Source organism: Cryptotermes secundus, unplaced genomic scaffold (genome assembly GCF_002891405.2).
Source record: "Cryptotermes secundus unplaced genomic scaffold, Csec_1.0 scaffold1799, whole genome shotgun sequence".
NCBI classification, from domain to species: domain Eukaryota; kingdom Metazoa; phylum Arthropoda; class Insecta; order Blattodea; family Kalotermitidae; genus Cryptotermes; species Cryptotermes secundus.
Window position 1 is genome coordinate 623,175 of NW_019721788.1, and position 25,843 is coordinate 649,017.

Here is a 25,843-nt window from a genome sequence, read left to right on the forward strand (position 1 = left end):
AGCTAAGCTCTGCTTTCGTGCACTACATACCAGCCAGTTCTTAGAATAACTTCATGAATTCTGTGGTCACCCGTACGACATCTACTGCCGCCAAAATGGATGGAATATCAAAGGCATAGCAACAGCCCCTTGTTATGATAACTCGTAACGTTGAATTTACTGCAGCTGACCTGACTAGCTAAACTGCTCACTGAAAGACATTTCCTTGAACTATACCCCTCACCGGGAAGAAGGCAAGACCGCACAGAAGCTGTGTGGTTAAAAAAAAGAGCAAAAGAAAAGATACACAATATTGGAGTGGTGAATGTGGGGCACCGTTGGGTTAGACGGATGCGTCAAGGCCTTCCTTACACTGCTCAAATTCTGAACCACCTGCTTCCTTTGCCGAGATAACGGGCGCTCATATTATAAGGTAAGGTTATAAAAACCATCTTTTAAGATCATTTTAGTGAAAGTTTCATGCTTCAAGGCGTACCATTCACTGCTCAAATACTAAACAACCTGCTTCCATTGCCGAGATACAGGGCACTCATATTATAAGGTAAGGTTATAAAACCACCTTATAAGATGATTTTAGTGAAAGTTTCATGTTCCTATCTCATATAATTTAAGAACAATGATGAATAAATCATTTTTGAGCAAAATTTAAATGGCCGGCTGAATATATTACCGCCGGAGAGACGGCCGCGGAATTTAAATCACCGCGCGAAAGGGTTAAGGTTTCTTTTTGTATGTTTAATATCTTTTGAACTGTTCCATTAATAAAAGTCAGTTGGGCTAAGACAAGTGACTGCACTGTTTACCCTGGCTCCTTTTTTTGTCCACTTACTGTTTAGTAAGTATGGTTTATTAATAAATGTATACATGCCTATTGTGTATGAAATTGGCAACACCTGGAATTTTACAGTGAAGTTTTTCTTCAGCACTTTCTGCAGAATCACACTTCGCAAATTGTTTGTACAGAAATATGTATTTTTTGACAGTATATGGAACCAGATGAACCCATAATAAGTACTGTATAACGTGATACCATATCTAATGCTATTGCAGACTTATTCATTCTGAAACAGGTAAAACTAAAAACACACGTACACCGTCACGGATATGTGGTGACTATAGACAAGGTTTGGATTGGTGAATGGATTTATTGGCCACTTATTCACATGACTCGGAACTACAAGCAATTACAACACCACTCCTAATTTCCACAAATCACCAAAGCACCCACTAAGCCTTTTTCCAGCCTGCTGTGTTTTCATCAGCTGTTCCCTGGCAATGACATCTAACAGTGGAAATTCTTCAGCTTCATGTGCTCAGGTTTTCTCTTCACAGCCTCCCATGCAGAACTCAACTCAACTGACTTTGTCCCTTGTTTATAACATCTCAGTATGAATTATGTAGGAACACCCTGTTCGCAACTTTAACTCTATTGTTGTGTGTATATTCGTTTCTGTGGGAATGTGTTTATCAAGCTGTTGTTCAACTGTCTCTGTTACATAATCACTACTTAGAAATGGGTCTGTACACCACATTGCTTCCTCCTTAAGGCTATTCGTCCCACATGGTCTACAGGTGACGCACCATTCCTTTCGTTTCCTAGGGCTGTGCTGGTGGCATCTGTGATCAGTCTCACCTTTGTCCTCCATGGCTCTGATCTCATGGTCATTACACTGCAACTTTTCTTGCTGCTCCCTCCTTAAGGCCACTTGTCCCTAGCAGCTGCCTGATAAGGTGCTAGTTGGTTTGTGTTTGTCACCATCATTCTTATTTCTGTCTATGTGGGCAAAACTTTCAAGAGTAGTCAGTGCTCCTGCATTTATGGCTTGTAACACTGTTAGTGGTTTTTTCTTTCGTTTCAGAGGGGGCCGACTCCCCCACAAGGTCTGAACATTCATTTTCTGCAGTCTATTGAATGTTTAAACTATTTGCTTTGTGACCTCCAGTTGACAGTCTTCCTGAAGAACCTGCTGGATGTCCTGCTTCCCGGATGTAGTTGCTTCTTTAAGTCTTGGTCCCTTATTCCAATTATGTTTTCCAGTTTCGACCATTGTCTCTTCCTGAATGTCCGTCTTTTCTAGGTTCCTGGTACAACCTTGTCCTTGCCTGGTCCTTGATGACATTGTCTCTTGTATGGTGCAGAAATGGCACAGCAGGTCATCTCTCTGCAGGCAGCAGCCAACTTCTTCTGGGACCAGTCATTGCCCTATGCCCATTTCTGCATCTAACCACAGCACCTTATGGCTAGATGCCAGTCTTCATACTGCTCCTTCAGTGCTCCAAAAGTTTCCACAGTGGCCTTTTTCTTAAGGACCTCCTTGTGCTCTTCCTCAGACTCTATTCCTTCATAACTTACCTCAAAATTCATGGCCTCCGTCTTTCCTAAACAGGCCTCCATTTTCTCCAGCTGGGAGTCCATCCTGACCAGCACTTTTTCATATGGGCATCTAACTTCCCATCCATCCTTTCTTGGTTGATTTCCACCTTGGCCAGCATTTCTTCTTTCAGGAGTTCTTGGCTGGCCATCATTTCCTTCAGGTTGGTGTCTGGTTTTTCTCGGTTGCTCTGTATCACCACTTCCTGCCTTGCCATCATTTCTTCTAAGACAGTCCTTAGTTCAGCCTTCATTTCAGGTGGCATTTGTGCCATAATTTGTTCAGTCTCCATAGTATGGTGGTATAATGATCCAGTGCAGTTTCCAGCCCAACCACTTCTGTCACCAGTTGTCATGGATACTTGGTGACTGTAGATGGGGGTTTAGATTGGTGAATGGATTTATCGACCACTTGTATTCATGACTCAAAACTACAAGCAGTTACAACACCACTACTAATCAGTGCAGTTCTCAAATCACCACAGCACCCACTAAGCCATTTTCCAGCCTGCTGTGTCTTCGTCAACCATTTCCTGACAGCTGCTTCTTAACAGTGGAGATTCTTCAGCTTCACATGCTCAGTTTCTATCTTCACAGCCTCCTGTGCAGAACTGAACTGAACTCAGCTCAACTCAATTGACTTTGTCCCTTGCTTATAACATATCAGCACAGACCATGTAGAAACACCCTGTTTGGTACAGTAACTCTATTATTGTGTACGTATTCTTTGCCGAGGGAATGTGTTTAATGAGCCATTGCCCAGAACCGGTCGCTGCTACAGAGTCACCACTTAGCAGCAGGTCAGTACTCCACAGTACACACACACAAAAAAAGGAGTGGGCTTAAATGCTGGTCCTTGCATTTTGATCATAGTGATCTGCTGTGCTACTCTTCTATTTTAATATTCAGCAGTCCTACAATTGAATGAAGTGTAAGATACTGCTTATAAGGGTGTTATAGTCACCTGGTTCCATAAAATAGTGGTCCAAATGACAAAATCTTAAATAAGCTATGGCCTCACTCACTTATGATGTGTGTGGTTGTTTCATCTTTTTCTAGGTAACTTTCATAAATAGGACTGGCTGTCAGTTCCATTTTGGAAAAGTGTTTTTTAGGTGACAGTGTCCTGTAATCATACTACCCACCGTAGCTGATTTCTGTTTAAACTTAGCAGTTCCTTGATTCTTCTGGCAGATAGTCCTTGTGTGAGTTCCTTTGCCTTGTTGAGTCCTGTTAAGGATTCCCAGCATTTTTATGAAACATGAAACATTGAATTTTTTATTTCTTAATCACAATTGGATTTTTTGAGGATTAAAGGATTAAAAAAAACAGTCATTCCGTAATGTGCAGTTTTTCTTGCCTGCTATACCTACGCCCCTTCACATCTGCCTTATCTGACTAAGCCAATCGGAGGGGTGTATCATGCCCTTTCATAAGTATATTTTGAACTTTCTTCACTATAATGTGTTTGCCCCCCAAAAAATAGTTGCCATGACTTTTGAAGTAACCCACGTAGATGGCAAAGTGTTCTATGATAAACGCCTTTTTAGAAATATTTATTATATTTTTGCATCTGTGTAACAACATGTAGAAGGAAACTGTAATCTCACTCTGACATATAAAAAATACATATCATGCATACAGTGCACTCATTGAGATGCTGTCATCCTTTGGGCTGCTTTTTGTTGGTCTGCTGCACATTACAGATTCTCAAGTGAATAAAAAGTTTGAGAACCGGTGATATAAGATGCAGTGCAGACATTCAGGGTGTGATGTTGATAGCATGATGCTAGAATACAGATATAGCAACTGTAAGTTATGCAGTCTTAATTGTGTTTAGTGATTAAATACATTTTGGTATTTTTCCAGAATGTTGGATGAGAATTTTGCAGAACAGATGAAGGAGATAGTGCGCTCCTGTTCAAGGAGTCGGCAGACATTGCTGTTCTCTGCAACTATGACAGAGGAGGTAGAGGATCTAGCTGCTGTTTCTCTCAAGAAACCAGTCAAAGTTTTTGTTGATAGCAACCGTGTTGTTGCATTCAATCTGCGACAAGAATTTGTTCGGTAAGGATAGCTTATCAAAACTATTAACCACTTTGCTTGGGGACTTTTATCTGCTGTGGGATAACCTATCCTGGGTGTTTTTTTGTCAGCTGTGTGACTGTAAATACTTTTACAGTGCAACTTACATTACGAGGGGCAGTCAAAAAGTTCCTGGAATGGTGGTATAGCACTCTAATGGTAGGACATATGGCAACGCTTACCTAATCACCCTCAAAGTAGGACTCTTGTGCGCGCACACACTTGCTCCATCGATCCTGCCATTGTTGGAAGCAGCGGTGGAAGGCTTCTTTTGGAATCTTCCAGAGGTCAGCCGTCGCATTCGATTTGATGTCCTCCATGGCTGCGAAACATGTCCCCTTGAGGCCCATTTTCAGAGTAGGGAACAGCCAAAAGTCTCTCAGAGAAAGATCCGGAGTGTACGGTGGTTGAGTGATGACAGGAATGTTTTCCTTGCCGAGGAATTGCTGTACAACAAGCAATGTGTGGCTCGGTGTGTTATTGTGATGCAGAAACGACTGTCCCTGCCACTTGTCGCGCCGCTTCCTCCGAACCCCATCCCACAACCTCTGCAAAACTTGCACGTAAAAATGGCCAGTAACAGTCTGAGATATTGGGTTTTCGGACTTTATCCATTGTCCTGGTTTTTAAGAAAACCAAGAAAAAACACGACGTTTCGGAAACTGGATCTGTTTCCGTCCTCAGGTGAGGTAAAACATATTCTATTGGGTCCAGTGATTGAGGCTAGCTCTTTCTAAGGGACCCAACATACTAGGTGTTTTACCTCACCTGAGGACGGAAACAGATCCAGTTTCCGAAACCTCGTGTTTTTTCTTAGTTTTCTTAAAAACCAGGACAATGGATAAAGTCTGAAAACCCAATATCTCAGACTGTTACTGGCNTGTCAAAATCCTATAGTAACTACAGTAACAGTCTGTCCAGGGGCTACGAACTCACGGTGCACCAAACCATCTATGTCAAAGAATGCAGTGAGCATCACTTTGTCTTTGGATCTGACGAGGCATGATTCCTTTGGCCAGGGAGACGATGCTGTGTGCCACACTGATGACAGCATCTTTGTCTCCGAGTCGTAGGCAAACACCAATGACTCATCACCAGTGACGATCTTTTTGAGAAACATCGGGTCCTGTGTACTTTTGTCAAACAGATCGCCAGTGACCATCACACGACATTCCATCTGATCCGTGGTCAGCTGCCTCGAAACAAACTTCGCACTGTCACGTCTCATCTTCAAATCATCAGACAAAATGGCATGAATGGATCCGTGAGAGATACCAACTTCTTGCTCCACATCCGCGATGGTCATTCTTTGATCACATCGAATCAGTTGTCGCACTTTTCCAATCATTTCTTCAGTTCTGGACGTCGAAGGTCTCCCGCTGCACTCGTCATCCTCAGACGTCTCCTGCCCATTCTTAAAGCGGGAAAACCAGTCGTAAACTGCGGATTTCTTATGTGCAGTATCACTGTAAACTTACTGCAGGGCTGATTGCATCTCTGAAGTAGATTTTTTCCAATTTGCACATGAACTTGATGTTTGCACACTGTTTGAACAGTGACATTGCGCCTAATGACCAACACACACATCTAATTCAAACAGAACAGTAATGACACTGCACGCTGAAACCTGTCCAGACCTGTTGCGCCTGCGAGCAGACATCCTGAGCTCCCCACCACAACAGTGTGTGCGCTATCTTATTGCTCGTTCTCTGTCTGCAGGGGAATTCCGGGAACCTTATTGACTGCCCTACATATATTGTATATGTATCATATTTCCAATATTTTTAGTTAGTAAAGTCCAAGACCACCCTTTCTAATGCTCTACCTGCTGCCTGAGCACATGCAGTGAAGGAACATTGAGTAGAAAGCAGGTATTATGCTGTTTGTCTTGCAAAGTACTGCTGTCTAGACAAGAAAGTTCCAGGTCTCTAGCTCATCATACTCAGGAGCTATACATCATTGAAATGAAAGAATGTACTGGTACATCATACTCATTATATGATTGTTGGACCATGAAGGAACATTATCACATACCCAATAAAAGGGTATAAAAGCTCCCATACCTATACTATATGAAAACCATGGACTCTGAACTCGCAGTTTTCCTTCTCATTCACTATCATCCATTTCCACCTGAATGGTCTTCTCTGTCCTTCCATAAGCAGTAATGCTCTTGTCTACAAGATATGGATATGGGAAGAGCAAACAGAATAGTACCCTGCATATTATTTGCTTGCTTGGTAGGCTTACTCTTTAATCCGGAAGATGGATGCAGTGTATACATCCAAAACACTGATAAAGTTCTACCATATTATGTTGTGTTAAATTCCAGGAGATAGTATTCTTGTTATTATTCAATTTTAATTTGTGATTTTAAGAAAAAAATGTATATTTACATGATAAAGCATACTGACACTGTCTTATTTACTTGTGACTCTAAAATTCTGTATCCAGATATCAGAGTTTCTGAAGAATCTACTGCTTCCATCGTCATTGTCAGTCTGAAGTTGGAGTCTGAGGGTAGATATCTACTTAACACAGTGTCATAAACCCACAAGACCACAGTCTGAATTCATACTGCCATTAGAACCTCAAACCTTTGATAAACATTGAAAACATAATAAATAAGAACAAATATGAACTTCTTTATTTTTTATTTGTATATCTTTTGTGATTGGAATTGAAGAAGAGTAAGCCATAAGCCATGGTTCAATGAATGATGCTCAAAATGATTAGACCAAAGGAAACAAGCCAAACTGCAGTTGTTACAGGATCCAAATGAATTAAATGAGGATAATTCAAACAATATGAGACGTGAAACCTGCAGGCAGTTCAGGAAAAAAAATAGGGAATATCTGAAAGACAGAATTGATGAGCTTCTAATGAAGAGTAAGAACAAGAACATATAGACCTGTGTAGAGAAATAAATGACTTTTAAGATAGGTTACCGACCTATGAGTAACTCAGTGAAGTATGAGAATGATGATTTGCTTGCAAATTCCCAGGACATTTTGAATACAAGGAAGAAGTACTTCTATCAGTTGTTGAATGCACATAGGGTCAGTGATGTTAGGCAGGTAGAAATGCATACAGTTGAGCCAGTAATACCTGATCCTAGCCCTTTTGAGGTTGAAAGTGCTATTGCAAAATTGAAAAGGTATAAATCGCCAGGTAGTGATGAAATTATGGCAGAACTGGTTCATGCAGGATGTGAAATATTATGTTCTAAGATCCTTAAGATAATTAATTCTATCTGTAATAAGGAAAAATTGCCTGATCAAAGGAAGGAGTCTTATTGTACCAGTTCACAAGAAGGGTGTTAAAACTGGCTGTAGTAACTATTGTGGGATGTTACTGCTATCAACTTCATACAAAATTTTATTAAATATTCTTCTCTCAAGGTTAAGTTCATATATAGATGAAATTATTGGGGATCATCAATGTGGATTTTGACGTAACAGATCAACTGCTGATCAGATTGCTTTCGTCAGATACTGGAGAAAAAATGGGAGTACAGTGAGACAGTACCTCGGATATTCATAGACTTCACGAAAGCCTATGATTCAGTTAGGAGGGAAGTTTTGTTCAATATTCTCATAGAGTTTAGGATACCCATGAGACTAGTTAGGCTGATTATAATGTGTTGAAACAAAACATGTATTAAAGGCCACATAGGTAAATATTTGTCTGATAATTTCCCTATCCAAAATGGTGTAAAACGAGGAGATGCTTTATCGGTACTCCTTTTCAACTTTGCTTTAGAAAATGCCATTAGGAAGGTCCAGGAAAACCAGGTGGGACTGAAGTTAAATGGGACACATCAGCTGATGGTCTATGCTGATGATGTGAATCTGCTGGGTGATAATATAGATACCATAAAGAAAATCACAAAAGCTTTAATTGACGCTAGGAAGGAGGTTGGTCTAGAAGTAAACGCAGAAAAAAAAACTGAGTATATGTTGCTGTCTCACCACCAGAATGCAGGGCAAAATCATGACATAAAGATAACGAGGAATGTTCCATATATAATGCCTCCTATTTTTTTTAATGAAAGCTACAACAGATACAGAAAGCATAATAATGCAGTTAAATAGAGGAGGATTTCAGCTACTTACAGTTATTTTTCCATGTAATCACCACCATTCATTATGCACTTTTGCCAGCGATGAACAAGAGCCTGCATGCCGCATCTGTAAAAGTCTGCACCAGCAGAGGCTAGCCACTTTCTTACAGCTGCAATGACAGCATCATTGTCTGGAGAATGTTGCCCAAGTAGTCCATCTTTCATAGGCCCAAAGAGATGGAAGTCTGAAGGTGCTAAATCGGAGCTATAAGGTGGATGTGGTATTACAGTCCAGCCAAACTTTGCAATGTGCGTGGTGGTCACCAAACTGGTATGGGGTCTAGCGTTATCATGTTGCAAGCGAAAGGTTGTCTGCTTCTCTGGCCTGACTTGGGAAATGCGGGCTTTCAGCTTAGTCAGCGTCGTCTTGTAGCGTTCAGAATTGACAGTCTCACCAGTCTCCAGGAAATCCAACAAAATCACACCCCGCCTATCCCAAAAGACCGTGCACATCACTTTTCCTGCTGATTGCTGTGTCTTGAACTTCTTTTTTCTTGGGGAATCCAGATGTCGCCACTCCATGGACTGTCTTTTGGATTCCGGCTCATAGTGGTGACACCGCGTCTCATCTCTGGTGACAGTGCTGTCCAGAAACTTGTCACCTTCAGCCTCAAACTGGTACGACAGGTCCTGACAGACTTCCATTCGATGAGTTCGTGGTCCTGTGTAAGCATCCAAGGGACCCACCTGGAACAAACTTTGCGATAATCCAGCTTCCCCAACATTGTTTCCAATGCATTACAGCCAATATTAAGTCATGCACACAGTTCCCTGATCATTATCCGCCAATCTGTACAGATGAGGCGCTGTTCATTGTGAGGAGTGGCAGCTGAGCAGGGACGCCCAGGCCATGGTTTGTCATGCATTTCACTTTCGCCACTGTTGAAACGCACTACCCACCGCCTCAGTGTGCTGACATCCACTGTATCGTCTCTGTACACCTTCAGCAAGCGTTGATGGATGTCAGTGGGTGCAATTTGTTCGGCAGCAAGAAATTCAATAACACAATTCTGTTTCGTACGGACTTCTATGTCAGACACCATTTTGGTAGACTGCTCTGCTGTCGCTGTATGTTGCACGACAACCAAACTAATAGTATATTGGTGGGAAGGTTCAACCTTTACTACAACACCACCAACATCCAGCTCAGACATTACAGATTAACTAAAAAAATAGGAGGCATTGTATATGGAACGCTCTTTGTAGCTAACAGATGCTTTGAAAATATGGCACAGTTCAGATATTTGGGAATGATGATGATAAATCAAAACCTGATTCAGGAAGAAATAAAGAGTACACTGAATTTGGATGATGCTTGCTACCATTGAGTCCAGAACCTTTTGTCTTCTCATCTTCTGTCTAAAAACATAAAAATTAGAATATACAAAACTATAATTTTGCCTGTGGTTCTGTATGGGTGTGAAACTTGGTTATGTGACCTTAAGGGAGGAGGATAGACTGAGGATGTTTAAGAAAAAGGTGCTGAGGAGAATATTTGGATCGAAGAGAGATGAAGTGATGGGAGGTTGGAGAAAACTACATAATGAGGAGCTTCATAACTTGCACTCTTCTCCAAATATGATTAGAATGATCAAGTCAAGGAGGATGAGATGGACAGGTCATGTAGCATGAACGGGGGAGAAGAGGAATACATGTAGGATATTGGTGGAAAAGCCAGAAGGAAGGAATTCACTAGGAAGACCAAGACATATGTGGATGGACAATATTGAAATAGGTCTTAGAAAGATGATGGAATGGGATTGGTTCATATGTTCTGGATCAGTCTGGCTCAGGATTTGGACCAGTGAAGGGCCCTTGTGAATGCGGTTATGAACCTTTAGGTTCCATAACATGCTGGGAAGTTCTTGAGTCGCTGCACAATTGGCGACTTTTCAGGAAGGGCTCGGGTCCATGAGTGAGTAATGAGTGATTTCTTTTGTGGAAATAGGCGTAATGTTTAGCTTCATTTCTTGTTTTGAATTGCACCCTAGTGTGGGAGATTACATGAATTTGTACTGGCACCTTTCCTATGAAATTTCACGTTTTTTGTTTGTAGTTTATGTGTAGAATAAACTGACAATATTCTAAGCCATACTTTTTTTGGAAGGGGGTAGGAGATGCTGAATGAATGTCTATTGCCATGATATTGTGGACACAGGATTCACCTCTTCGCTGTTGCTTTAAATTCTGTTATAGAAGTTTCAGCTCTGTGGATGATTTTGTAAGATCTAAAATGAAAAGTTTCATGTGAAACTGCTTCTCTTGTGTTGTGATTCATATATAGTGTCAAGTACTTCTTTGAGGCACAGACCATTTTCAGGAGTGGGACTTGTAATGATCACCCATACATATTGGTTTTCATGAGTAGGGGCTTCTGGTGTATTCAACTTGTCATCTCAGTGACATTAAACTACCTTCCCTTTTGATTTCTTCAGCACTTTTTAATTTAAATGTTTGCAAGAAGACTCTGTACTAATTGTGTGCACTTTATTTTTGTTGATAATGCCACAGTTAAAACTGGTGCCAACATTGAAAAAGAAAGGGACAATTTTTTAAAAGAAGGGCATGAATAATAAGATTACACCAACTGAAAAATGTGCACGATTTGATGAGAAAATACTTGTTAGTTGAAAATTCAGTGAACATTTCTACAAAAGCTGGAAGTGTCTAATTTTTAACCATAAACAGACATGCTGATAACCTGTGTGTCCTTATGGTAATATCAAAGTGTGTGCATTGTACAGTAGAACTTGGTTATAACGTCATCAAAGGGACCTAAAAATAGTGTTGTTATAAACGAATGTCGTTGTAACCGAAATGGGCACTTCCACAGTAGCCTTATATTAGTCACGTAAAAATCTACCAAAACCGAGTTAAAATGTTGCATTTTTTAGTGAAATACTTAGTTAAGTACAGACTAACGTAACATTAATGTGGAATTGCCCAAATGTGTAATATCAAAGACATATTACAGCGCTTTTCACTGATAATACACAGCGCACTAATACTGTATATTAAAGGTAGGCCTACTCACCAAATTACAGTAGATTACATCAATTGTTGTGCTTTACTGTACCTAGATACGAGTACAGTAATCAGTTATCTTCATCTGTTTCCTGTTACTTGCCCAATACACACTTTCTAAATTACGTTCAATGTCCATATCAGAGAAATTCAGGAATGAAAATGACGTTACATACGAGGTTGATGCATTTGTGCATGCCGTACTAAGCAAGGTATAAAAACAGTTGCTTTATGAGGAATTAGTTCGTACCATTGAATATTTGACGCAATAGACAAAGTGTCGCAGAAACCGATGTTGCTATAACCAAGTTTTTTCTAATTCATTCAAAGAGACCCTTGGAGGCTATGATGGGCTGGCCATCTGGCTGGGATGGCGGAGACAAGGAATGCATACCGAACTCTTATGGAAAAACGTTCATTTGAAATGGTTAACTTTTGAGATGAAACTCAGAAAGACTGAGAGTAGAAAGTGGGTGAAATAGTGTTATGTTCAGTGAGAGGCTTTGTTATTATGTGTTGCACCTCCAGGTTTTTCTTCCACAGTTAATTAGCTAGTTATTATTATTATTATTATTATTATTATTATTATTGGAGGCGGTGGGTTTCCCCATGCACCGCGACCAGTTTGATCTGTTGTACGTCCCCCTATGATATTCTACCAGTCTCTATACCCTACCGGTACTGGTGCATGCCATCAGTCCCGACTCAGCCAGCGAGTTCGGCCTCTACTGTCTCAGCGGTATCTAGATGCTTCCCCCATCTACCAGAGGCGTTAGAGACTATTGTTGGGTGGGAAATGTCCTTACAAATTTGGCTCAGAGGTCTCCTTGAGACATGAGGTTCTTTTACGTGCTGTAAAGCTACGACACGGGGACCCACGGCTTAAAGTCCCTCCTGGAGGACTTGTTCCCTGAATTTTTCCGCCCTTAAAAAATGCCACGACCTCTGCCGGGTTTGAACCCGCGTACCTTGAGTCATGAGGTGGGAACGTTACCCCTAGACTACGGAGGCCACTTAGTTAGCTAGTTATGTCATAATTCAAATGTTCTTTGTTTCTTTCTTTCGACAGAATTCGAGCAGGCCATGAAGGTGACCGTGAAGCTGTATTGGCTGCTCTCGTTTGCCGTACCTTCTGTGACCACACCATGGTGTTTGTTCAGACCAAGAAACAGGCTCATCGAATTCACATTCTCCTGGGACTACTTGGGCTTAAAGTTTGTGTAATTTTATTTAACTTTCACAGCCACAGATATGAGGAATGATTTAGTGGGAGTGCAAGGGGTCAAATGGGACAAAGTTGACACTAAATCAGTATATGTTTATGCTTTTTTTTTTTTTTTGAAAGTGGTTTGAAAATCATCTCATAAGAAGAGGATATGTTATTTCTAAGTGAATCAGATCAGCTGTTAAGAGAGTAGAATTTTTTAGTGAGAGCATGTCTTATGTATTACTGGGAGGTCACAGCATGATATTTTTCTGAAGGAAAGTGGTGACACAAATGACAACCTCTGCAAGGGGCTAGAGTGTGTATTCTATCCATTCTGTACCTAACACAAGAAAAGTCTGTTAGGAAATTTCAGTAAACATTGGGAGAGACAAAATTTTTAAACCAACAGTTGGGATTGAGAGTTTATGTGAAACCAATAATAATAATAATAATTGTGTTTAAGTAGTAAACTTCAGGTGAGGTAGAAGTGGTCGGTAAGTAAATCTGAAATTCAGAAGTTTGATAAGTTGTATCTCAAGAAGCTAATTGATACAAAATTTAAAGAACAATATCAGGTTAAAATTTCAAAGAGGTTGATGGCTTTGGAAAGCTTAGATGTTAATGTGGACATTAGTAGGGCTTAGGAAAGTTCTGGAGGATACTTCAGAATTTCAGCCAGAGAGAGTCCAACAAAATGAAGCACCATAAACTGTTGCTTGAATAAATATGTTCTAAATTATTAGACCAAAGGAAGAAAGTTAAATTACAATGATTACAATATCCAAGCCAAATGAATGGAGATAATAAGGCATGACTTTCTGGGAACAAAAAAGCAAATATCCAAAGCACAGAATTAATTAGTGTGAAGCTAACAGTAGGAGGAGTATATTCAGGACTTGCGTAGAGGCATAAGTGAATTTAAGAATGGTTGCTAACCTAAAACTAGGTAAAAGATGAGAATGGTGGTCTACTTCTGTCAGCAGCCAAATGGGATTAATCATATGAGGCAGACTGAAATATGTACAGTTGAGCCCTTTATTAACTAAGAATTTCTTCTGAGGTTTAAGATTTCTATGGAGAAGTTTCAAGGTATAAATCATGCGGTATTTATTGATCAAATACTGGCAGAGGTGAGACTTTACATTCTGAGATCCGTAAACTTACCAATTAATTCATAGTAATGAAGAATTGCCCTAACGGTGGAAGGAGTCTATTATTGCTTCTGTTTGTAAGAAGGGTGGTAATACTGACTGTAGTAGTTAAGGCATATCACTCTGACACCTACATATACAATTTTATCCAGCATTCTTCTCTGAAGATTTATTCCCTGTGTGATGGAATTATTAGGGATCATAATTGTGAATCATGACATAATAGATCAGCCACTGAGGAGATATTGTGCAACTGTTAGATACTGTATAAGAAATGGAGATGTAATAGTTATTTATAGACTTCTAGAAAGCCAGTGATTCACTTCGGAAACAAGTACAGTATTATCACTGAATTCAGTATACCCATGAAATAGTTAGGCAGATTACAATAACAAAACCTATAGTAAAAGTTCATATAGGAAACATATGTTGATGCCTTTCTTATGTAGAATGGTCAGAAATAAAGGAGATATGTTATCACCATTGGATTTCAACTTTGCTTTAGAATGCACCAATAGGAAGAGCCAAGAAAACTAAACACATCAGCTTCTGGTCTATGCTGATAATGTTAATTTATTTGGAAAAAAAAAATGTAAAGACCATGAAGAAAAAAACAGCAGTATTATTAGTTGCTAGTAAGGTAGTTGATCTAGAAGTGAATGCAGAGAAAATAGAGTATGTCTTCATGTCTCACAACCAGAATGCAGGACAAAATCATAACATAAAGGCAGCCAGTATATCTTTCAAAAATAGGTCACAATTGAAATACTTTGAAATCGCACAAACAGATCAAAATTGGATTTATGAAGAAACTGTGAGTGTATTAAATTCAGGGAATGCTTGCTGTCATTAAGTTTAGAGTCTTATGTCTTCCCATCTGATATACAAGAACATAAGGATTAAAATATATAAAATTATAATTTTGCCTGTAGTTTTGTATGGGTGTGAAACTTTATCCCTCACATTGAGACTGTTTCGGAACAGATTGCCAAGGAGGATAATTGGACATGAGAGGGAGAAGTAGTGGGAGGCTGGAGAAAATTGTATGATTGATAAGCTTCGTATCTTGTACTCTGTACCAAACATTTCTGGGATAATCAAATGGAGGAGGATAAGATGGGCAGAACATGTAGTGTGTATAGCAGAGAATAGATGCACAGAGATGCAGAAATGTAACCATTTGAAATATGCATGCATAGGGAAAAGATGATATTAAAATGGATCTTAAAGAAGTAGGATGTGAGGGTGTGGGCTGGATTCATTTGGCTTAGAACAGAGACCAGTGATGGGCTGTTATTGAAATGGTAATGAACCTTTGGGTTCCATAAAATGTGTGGAATTTCAGACTAGCTGAGCAAGTATTATTTTCTTTATGAACATTCTGCTCCATGGAGTTAGTTAATTAGTTCAAGGTTAGAGGAAGCCAAAGTTGTAGTGTAATTAAAGAATGTAAATTGTAAATAAATTAGTGGTGTTCCATGTTTATTTACTTAATTTACTTTTCGCAAGTTATAATCTTCCAGAAAACAGTAAAATTGCGTTATTTTTTGGTTTGATATATGGTCTTTGTCCTCAGGTTGGTGAGTTGCATGGTAATATGTCACAGCCTCAGAGGCTTGAAGCACTGCGAAAATTTAAGGATGAAGAGTTGGACGTACTGGTAGCAACAGATGTAGCTGCTAGAGGCCTTGATATACGAGGTGTCAAAACAGTAAGTAAATTACTTCAGGACAAGATTTGATGTTCTCTCAGCGATGAACATCAGGATAGTGTCTTCCAGGTTCTGACACCATGTAGTTCACAGATGGTTATCAATGATTTGGAGGAACTGCCCTCATTTTCAAGGTAACCTTAAATATTCATAATGATCTACAAAATTACATGGTGTCATAACCCACAAGACTAGAATATTAATTTAGTGTTTTGAGAAAATACATTTATGAGAGTATCAAAATAGATTTCATTATAAAGAGTGTAAATACTTTCATATGTACTTGTATATTATTTGCTTCCATATTATATTTTTATAAGCAGTTATAAAGTATACATATGGTCAGGTAGTCAATAAACCATGATATTGTCACTTGTTTCATGGGCTCTCACTGTATTATGACAGGTCATTAACTTTGTGATGCCTGCAACAGTGGAGCACTACATTCACAGAGTGGGCCGCACTGCCAGAGCAGGAAGAGTTGGTGTCTCTGTGTCCCTTGCAGGTGAAGGAGAACGAAAGATTGTGAAAGATGTTATTAAGAAGGCTTCAAATCCTGTAAAGATGCGCATTATTGCCCCAGGTAAGTTTCAGGCCCATAGAGCTGTGATTCTGCTTTTTAACGTACTTCCCTTATTTTAAAAAAATAGAAGGAAGTTTATGAGATCACCTTGCTGTCTGTGTATTCCCTCTTGATTCCTGAAAGCCAGAAGTTGTCTTGTTTATATAACTTTAGGGTGGACCACACAGTCACGACCTTCAGCACTTGACATGTTGTTATCTATTGGTCCATGCCATATCAAAAGAAAGTAGGCAGTTAGTTGTTCTCAGAACTTCATGTTATTCTTTTGCCAGTAAACAAACACTGCTTATTATGCTTATATTCCACCAGAGTTTTTAAATAATCCATGATATATATAATGAATTGTGTTTATGGTATGCTCTCGCACTGTGTTCTGTAAACAGTGTGCCACTGCAGGGTATCAGATGTGCTGCAGATTTCTATAAGAAACTGCATATTTGCACATTTGCAGCTCAGGAAGATATGAAGGCCAAGTGATCCAATCTCCATGCTCAGTTCCTATACCCAGAAGGTTGTTGTCAAGTCGGTGCTCGCTCATGCAAAATGGGGAGAGGAATCATCAAGCTGAAACCACATACTACCACACACATATAAAGGTGCATCCTCCAGTAAAAGTGGAAGCATTTTTTCATGGCAGGCAGTGTAAAGCATTGTAGTCAACAATTCTGACCTGAACATTGGCACTAAATCTTCGCTGTAAGGAGGAATGACAAGTGGCATGATGATTCTACATTGCCCATACATACAAGTTGTATAAATTGTGTGCACCACTTCTTGTAAATACTGCCCCATAGAGGTCTGACAATAACTTTAGCAAACTCACCACTGTGTGCTTGCCATGACAGCAGTGGACACAAAGCTGTGTGTGGTTTGATGACGTTGGCATAGCAGCATTTCACAACTGTGTTGTTTTTATCTATGTCAGTCTCTTTGTGAGTGGCATCTACTATTGTCTGAGTGTGTTTTGGTGTGCTGTTGTGAGAATGTCGGAGCTTGAATTAGAGGATTGTCTGTGAGGGAGTTTTTAGCTAGTAAATAACTATGCTGGAACACCCTCCCAATTCACCAGATCTAGCCCCAGTGATTTTTTCCTGTTCCTGAAGATAAATGAAATATTGAAAGGAAGGCATTTGAAGACATTGATAGGAAATATTGAAAGGAAGGCATTTGATGACATAAGGAGTAATATGATGGCAGCTGTGAAGGCCGTTCCACAAAACCAGTTCTAAAATTGTTTTGAAGGGTGGACAAGGCACTGGCATCAGTGCATAGCTTCCCAAGGGGAGTAATTGAAGGTGACCACAGTGATATTCAGCAATGAGGTATGTAGCACTTTTACCACAATGAGTTCATGAACTGTATTGTCAGACAGTGTAAGTCCACAGCACATGGCACAAATTGAGGGGTGTCCACAGTCTTGTGTAGCACCTGTCATAGGAAGTGGAGATGAAATGTTTGTCCCCTAGCTGCAACTCTTCTGCTGGCTTTACATGGAAAGGATATGCAGAGTACACTGAACTGTGCCCTGAGAAAGTCCTGTTGCAGAAGAAGTTTGACAAGTTCTGATTGATGGGTTCTCATATATAGTATCCAGCATGTTCCCTTTATCTTGCACATTGCAGCTTCCATGGGCCACACGTGCTTACAGCATGAGAGCGCCCGATTCCCTCAGATTATAATGCACTATTTCAGACACGCTCTGGTAAAGTTATGTCTGATCTGGATATTGATACTGATGTTCCCTCAATACAGCATTAGAGTTTCCATCACAAAAACATCATGAAATTCATGTGTGCAGACTCTACAGTAGTAAATATAGGCATTTTTGTCTTTTCCACTGTTCTTGTTACTGGTACTATTGCCTGAGTCTGATAGCTGTTCTCCAGCTGCCGCAGTCTCTCTATGTGGAACCTTATCAAACAGTCACAGTAATATAAAACATCACTGTAAATATGTTGCAACCCCAAGACAGATACAGATTTACATTTTCAACTCCAATTGATCTTGGTAGCAAACTCTTTTTAAGTATTTTGCTGGAGCTTTGAATCACCCTGTGTAATATTATATTTGAGCATCCTGTTACACTCACACAATATATATGAGACAAACACCGTCTTAAGTGTAACAATTTAATTGTAGTTCTTTCTTCTTTCCCTCCTCCACACTACATGTTTCGGCCCTAAATGGCCATCATCAGGTGTGTATTCTTACGTAGCTGTTACACTGCCTGTTAAAATTTAAAATCACCAGACTTTCTAATTGTATAAAATCTTTGTTAACCTACACGCGTTAATTTGATTTCTAAAATTAGCACTTTTTTAAAACTTAATTCAAGTTAAAATGTCTATAAGATTTCTGTTCTTTTTCTTTTTCAAATTTTTAAATTAAAATTTTCTCAGGGTACATGCCCTATGTCTATAGTGCTGCAGCGGCCACTTCTTGTTTTATCGCTGTTCAGGTATTGTTCCATGTAGGCCGCTGCAGCACTATAGACATAGGGCATGTACCCTGAAAAATTTAATTTAAAAATTTGAAAAAGAACAGAAATCTATCAAATTAACGCATGTAGGTTAACAAAGATTTTATACAATTAGAAAGACTGGTGATTTTAAATTTTAACCCTTTTGCGCGGTCATTTAAATACCACTGCCGTGTCTCTCCGGCGGTAATATATTCAGCCGTCCATTTAAATTTTGCTCGAAAATGATTTATTGATCATTGTTCTTAAATTATATGAGATAGGAACATGAAACTTTTACTAAAATGATCTAAAAAGGTGGTTTTATAACCTTACCTTATAATATGAGCAGCCGGTATCTCGGCAATGGAAGCAGTTTGTTTAGAATTTGAGCAGTGAATGGTACGCTTTGAAGCATGGAACTTTCACTAAAATGATCTTAAAAGATGGTTTTATAACCTTGCCTTATAATATGAGCGCCCTGTATCTCGGGAACGGAGTATGGTACGCATTGAAGCATTCTACTATACACAGCGCTGTCTCACTTCACCACACCAGTACTGCGTATCTCTCATTTGGCTCTCTTTTCCGTAAACCAAACATCTTCTGTGAGGCCTTGCATTCTTCCCCGTGGGGGGANATTCCAATTGAGTGTGTTAGTGTGGCCAGCTCAGGGCAATATGATATTATAAACACAGCACATATCACGTCTCTGCTGTTTATAACTTCATAGCAAAGAAAACACGCCATTCATAACAGTTTGAACGAGGTAACCTCTACCAGAAGCAACACGATTTTGCTGCAAGACAGGCATATGTAACGATGACTTACCACAGCTAAACTCATGTATCATTAAATACTGTTCTACTGACAACAGGCCAGCGAAAAATCTAACAATCTTCAGCAAAACCATCAATTATTATGGGCGTTATAACATAGGTGTGCAGCTGGACGAAGCATTGACGTCGAACCCCCGCAGACGATTTAAATACCTTGACGAAACATACGCGTCAAACCACGCTGAACAGTTAACAGGCAGTGTAACAGCTACATAAGAATACACACCTGATGATGGCCATTTAGGGCCGAAACATGTAGTGTGGAGGAGGGAAAGAAGAAAGAACTACAATTAAATTGTTACACTTAAGACGGTGTTTGTCTCATATACACCCTGTGTAACTTTGTTTATACAAGTTGATCAGATTTTAGCAGCAGGTAGCAAGAAACTGTTACTGGCCTTGAGCAAGGTGCAAGGTGGAGGGAAATTGTGCCCAGAAAGAGACCGGTACATTGCTGCCTGCTGTAAAACATTAAAAGTTCTGAGCTTTTTTCTAAACTGTCAGTGGTTCAGGTACAAAAAGAAAATGTAATGGTAAAACAATGGCAGAATAACTTAAAGTAAAAGGTAGTTAAAAAGGAATGGGAAGAGTAAAAGTGCTGAAGTGTTTTGAATTGTCAAGGGGGTCATATCTAAAAATAATGGGATGTGATAAAGAAGGTATAACAGACATAAATTGTGACATGAATGTGAAGATCTAGAAGATGAGCACTATAGAGAGTTTTGCTGTGTGTGAGTTAACAATACTCTTGCCTATGACAATGCAATGTAGAAGAAAACAGATGAAATAGATTCTGGAAAGAGAATCAAACCTCATTGTCTCAGTGGCTGGCTGAAAAGATTTGAGCAGTGTCATGGCAGTTGATCATTGGCAAAGCTTCTGTAATGATATGACTGCAGGGGACTATTGGGTATAATGTAGCACTAGTTCTTGAGCACTATATGGTAAAGAACGTGTTCAAAGTGGATGAACTGCATTTGCTAACAATGTACTGTTGTCCCAGTTGGTTTTGGGAAGTGTTCACTACATTCCACGTCCCAAGAGGACGGCCTGAGGGTAGAGGAAGAGCTCTGAGAAGGGGATAGAAGATAATGGTCAGGCCCCTCTTGGACATTTATTCTGAATTTTACAATGTGAAATGGGTCCAGAAGGAGCCTCGGAAACTAGGTCATCCACACATTCCCAAGTATAATCAAGTCATAATTGATTCAGACTTGCTCTGTCTTCTTTACACTAGATAAGTCGGATGGTGAGGTGAGCCCTGTTATATGCAGACTTGACTTTATCAGTGCCTGGATACCTCAGCAGCCTTGACCTCAACAAGCTGCTGCTAAGCAGTGCCTACCTTGAATCTGTCTGAACGTATCTGTGCCAGCTAGTATCATGGCTCTTGATATATAGTACAACCAGCCATCCCTTGGTGGCCATGGAATAAGGAAGGGTTGCTCTGTGTGCTACATGCTGCCATACACCTATCTGTTGGGCTGAGTAGCCTCAGTGATGCAGTGGGAGCATGAGAGTCCAGATGTATTTGTTTCTACCAGCTGCTAGAGTGATTTGAATTGTGTGCAATTTCATGCACAGCTCATGGAAGGTTGGAGAGTGCTGCACCAGAACCAGTCCTCCTCCCAGACAGTGTGAAAAAGGCTTGAGAACCCTTGGTGTTTAGGTGGAAGAAGAAAAGGAGTGGAGGAGATGTAGCCTATGTTTCTGTGTGCTGCATGTAACAACATTTTGTATTTTTACCAGTACTAGACTCTTACATTTATCTCTGCAGATGTAGATAAACAAGATTTTGGCAGCCAAACACTTTGCTGAAGAGGTACTTTAAAAATAGGGAAACATGCTTTGGGGTCAGAGATCACCTAATTCATATTTTCACAGACAGTACAGTAATTGTGAGATGAGAATTGTATTCACTATTAATATGCAGTGTTTGTGCTTTATTTATATACTATTGAAATATGTGTAGTGAAAACTACATTCCTCCCATGTAACTTACAGAATCATTGCCTGTTACCAGTTCAGTAAACAGTAAAGTTGTCCCTGTGCTTAACTGCTTAACTAATTAAGCACTGTGCCATGAAGGCATATGAGGAAGTGGATGTATAGATCCACATTTTCTTGACCTCGGCACTAGATGGAGGTGAGTGGTCAGCTTCAGAGCCCAGCTGCTTTACCTCTGGGGAAAGAACCCCCGATACCCAATGGATAGGACATTGGGTGGTCCCCAGAGTCGGTCTGGATGACGTAGAAAAGAGAAAATTCTTGACCCTACAGGGACTTGAACTTGACCTCCTCAGTCCAACCTGTAGCAAGCCACTATACCGACTGCGCTATCCCTTACCAGTTCAGTACAAAGGTAATATTATTACTTTCAGTAAAATATTAATGAGCATCACATAATATCTGCCATGAAGATCAGATAGCTGGTTCCACTCTTCCAGGCCATATTGCGTTATATATGCCCATGCCTTTCTAGAATGTCACATGGTACATTAAAGGGCCAGGAACAGAATATGCACCAAAGTCCACAGCTTCAGCCTGCCTGCTGTTTTATTATGACTGTATTGCTTGTTGAGCTCAAAGTATCACACCGACAGAAGCAAAGCACTGGCACTGCAGTGTTGATAAACAATATGCAAACAATCTTTCCATTGAATTCCCTTTTGTGATCCTGGAATTATATTCAAGTCAGGAAAGATGTCTACTCAATTCTTTTTGTGTAATGTATTTGTCTGATTATTTCAGATATAGTGGAAAAATATAGGGTCCGTGTGTCTGCATTAGAAGACAAAGTTAAACACATTCTGCAGGAGGAATGGGAGGAGCGTGCATTGAACCGGGCTGAGAACCAAGCAAACCATGCTGAAAAGATTCTAAAGGGCCAGGCAGAGATACCACGTTCTTGGTTCCAATCTGACAAGGAAAGAAAGCTGGAAAAGAGTATGTGTCTTGGTATTCCTGTGTTGGCATTACATAGTGGTATCATATGAGTCTTTTTTTTTTTTTTTTTTTAGTGGAGGGTGGAGTCCACCTGGGTCCACTCGGCACGGCAGCCACTGATTGGCCTATTGTACCTGCCCACAGGTGATTATGATGATGGATAATTTGGTGGAATGAATATTAGCGGGGGAAACCAAAGTAGTCGGAGAAAACCATCATATGAGTTGATTTTGTGTGAGTGTGCATGCATCCATACATGTGTGTATGAGTGTGGGGGGATGAATGTGTGCACATGCATGTATGAAAACTATTTCATGCTATTTAAAACAAATACAATGTTACAGGAACAGGCCAAGAAATAATTTGAAATTTGCTTTTAAACGTCGAAAGAAAACTCATGACTGCAGTACATACTTTGCAGTAAGTCTTAGAAAAAAATCAGTTCAAAGACATTGCACGTACTTTCTCATATGTTGTAACTGACCTTGACTATGTTACTGTGATAACAGAATTGATTGATGTTCCATAGACCACTGTTGGTTACTGAATGCTGAACAACACTAAAGTTGATCTGAGTGGTAAAGCAGGTTTTTGAGAAAATTAACATTTCACATTTGGGCTCCTAGTGTACGTACCATTATTCTTTTTAAACATGCAGCCTATGGAGTTTTATTTTAGGTAGGCGGTGTCCATAAATTAGTGAAATGTAATGAGAAACATTGTTACCTTTTCAAGATTTTTTTTTAAGGGCTTATGTGGATGGCCTGTGTTTTTGGAACATTCACTGGACACTGACCTATAGTGGAAAATCTCTTAAGTACTGAATGTGAATAAAATCCAACTATTCAGGCACTGGTAAGCCAGATGGACTGTGCATTCTAAAAGCCAGTTTTTCATATTTGGAGGGGAAGGGGACCTCAGAAAATGAAAGGGACAATTAGCTTGCTCTCCCATGAGAATGGCAGTTTTACTGGTAACTATTATGTAATTTTCAAGTTGCAAGCAAGACCCACAACTCCATCACATGCCCTTTATTGGGTGATGTCAAAATGTGGTGACTTCTTATATGGTGTGCATTAGTAGCAGTTTCGAAGTACTAATTTTTATGTACAGAAATTTGGAGAAAGGAAGGTTAAGTAAATTAACAAAAATTATTAATTATAATTTGTAAATAATTTAAATGTAACACAGAAATAATTTAATGTATATAAACATGTAAGTTTTCTGTTCCTTGATATGAAGCTAATAGATAACATCAGGATACTATGAAATTTACTCTGTACACTTGTGAGTATGTACAGTAGCCATGGCTGTTAGAGTATGTGCAGGTACTATATTGTGATAGGGGTTTTGGACACGAGTATAAAGTACTTATAAGATCAGTGCTATCTTATACCTCTGAGACCTGGCCATTGTCAAGATCGGGTGAAAGACTGTTAAGTATATTTGAAAGGAGGATCTTGAGATATATCTTTGGACCAGTGGAAGAAAATGGAATATGGAGAAAGAGGTATAACCATGAGCTATACAAATTATTTAATGAACCAGACATTATTGGATTTATAAAGGTGAAAAGGCTTGAATAGGCTGGACACATAATACATGCCAGCAAGAATAGAATGCTTAAGAAAATGCTTAATACTAAACCAGAAGGAAATAGGAAAGTGGGAAGACCAAAATTAAGATGGGAAGAATGTGTGTGGCAGGACATAAGAATTTTGGGTATAAAGAACTGGAGGAATGTAGCATCGAATAGGGAAGAATGGCGAGCAATCCTGAGGAAGGCCAGGGCTCGCAGAGGGCTGTCGTGCCAGTGGTGATGTGATGATGTTTTGGACACGATTCAGATTCTCATAACAGTCTGTCGAGACGCCAATATAATCATCAAGGTGATCACCCTACAATACCATTGTAACATCAGTACAGCATCAATACTTTTGTCCTTATTGCATGTCAAATGAGCGGGATTAGTGAAGGTAATATGAACATCCAACCAATTTAAAATTTACTCTTACGACTGTTTCAAAGCTTCATATCTACAAGTATTTCTTCCCTTTCCCACCTTTTCTAGTGCTCGGAAATATATTCGTTTTCACAAAAGGTAACTCATTTATTTTCTGATACACACAGTTCAATTTCATGACCAGTCCTGGGAAAATGACAGAAGCCAAGTTACCCATTCCAATGTGCATGATCGCACAGCCTTTCAGTGCAGTTCTTTGGGTGTCTTGTTGAACAGAAGTGAGAGCACATTATCTCAACAGCCATTAATATGAGGAAGAGTCAGTAAATAGGTCAGAAATGGATATAAAATGTAAAACTTAATATTCGAATGTGGGAAAAATATTTAGTTCTTGACATCCTCTGCCAACGTTAATACACTTGTTCCATTGGTTTACCAGTATGTCGAAATCTGCAGCATAGAAGTCTTTTGACTGTTGTCTCAGCCACTTCTGCACCTCCATTTCAACCTCGTCACCAGCAAAACGTTTGCCACCAAGGTGGTTTTTTAGCAGACCAAACAAATGGAAGTCACTAGGGGCCAAGTCTGGGCTGTAAGGCGGATGTTCAAGAACTTCCCACTGTAGTTCTTGAATTCTGTCTGGGGTTGCTGGGGCTGTATGTGGTCTGGCATTGTCACGAGGAAGCAGTACCGTTCTTGCTAGTTAGCGTTCATGTTTCCTGCAAATTGCATCCTGAAGCTTCAATAGAACTTCACAGTACGATGCAGAATTACAGTTTTCACCACACTTTTAAAAATGGGCTAACAATACTCCCTGAGGATCCCAAAACATGGCAAGCATAACCTTAAACTGTTTTGTTGAATAAGAAGGTGAATTGGGATGCTTCTATTGCATTGAAGCACACTTTGATTCAGGTTGATAGTGCTGCACCTATAATTTGTCCACACTAACAATCCTGTTAGGCACATTGTCATGTGATAGGAGTGACTATAGATGGGGTTTGGATTGGTTTCTCAATTTATTGACCACTTATACACACAACTCATAAATACACTTCACAGTTCACTGTTACACACACAGTAGTGTTCTCAGTCTGTTACAGTCTGCATTAGTCATTGCCTGGTATCAGATCCTACTGATGAAGATTCTTCATCTTCCATGCTCATGTCCTTGCCAGGTGGCAAATATCCCGCAACTGACTAAGTCCCAGGCTGGCAGCCATCTCACGCCAACCTCCTAACCTTCCCTTCACAGACTGACTAACTGCAGCTCCCCCATGTCCCGCTTATATCATCTTGGCATGGACCATGTAGAAAACACAGCTCTTCTAATGTTTGTGTGTGTGTGTGTGTGTGCGCGCGCATCCGTGCGCGTCTCCCCC

At 39.8% G+C, this 25,843-nt stretch overlaps 1 protein-coding gene across 1 annotated transcript in view; it reads left to right on the forward strand.

The window, feature by feature from the left end:
• The window catches only part of LOC111861211 (probable ATP-dependent RNA helicase DDX27), a 55,930-nt gene that overhangs the window by 20,886 nt on the left and 9,201 nt on the right, over positions 1-25,843 (forward strand). Inside the window, exons 7-11 of the mRNA XM_023845600.2 lie at positions 4,241-4,438; positions 12,673-12,817; positions 15,538-15,672; positions 16,078-16,255; positions 22,304-22,498. Of these exons, the coding sequence (XP_023701368.1) occupies positions 4,241-4,438; positions 12,673-12,817; positions 15,538-15,672; positions 16,078-16,255; positions 22,304-22,498 (851 nt within the window). The remainder of the gene's footprint in view (positions 1-4,240; positions 4,439-12,672; positions 12,818-15,537; positions 15,673-16,077; positions 16,256-22,303; positions 22,499-25,843) is intronic.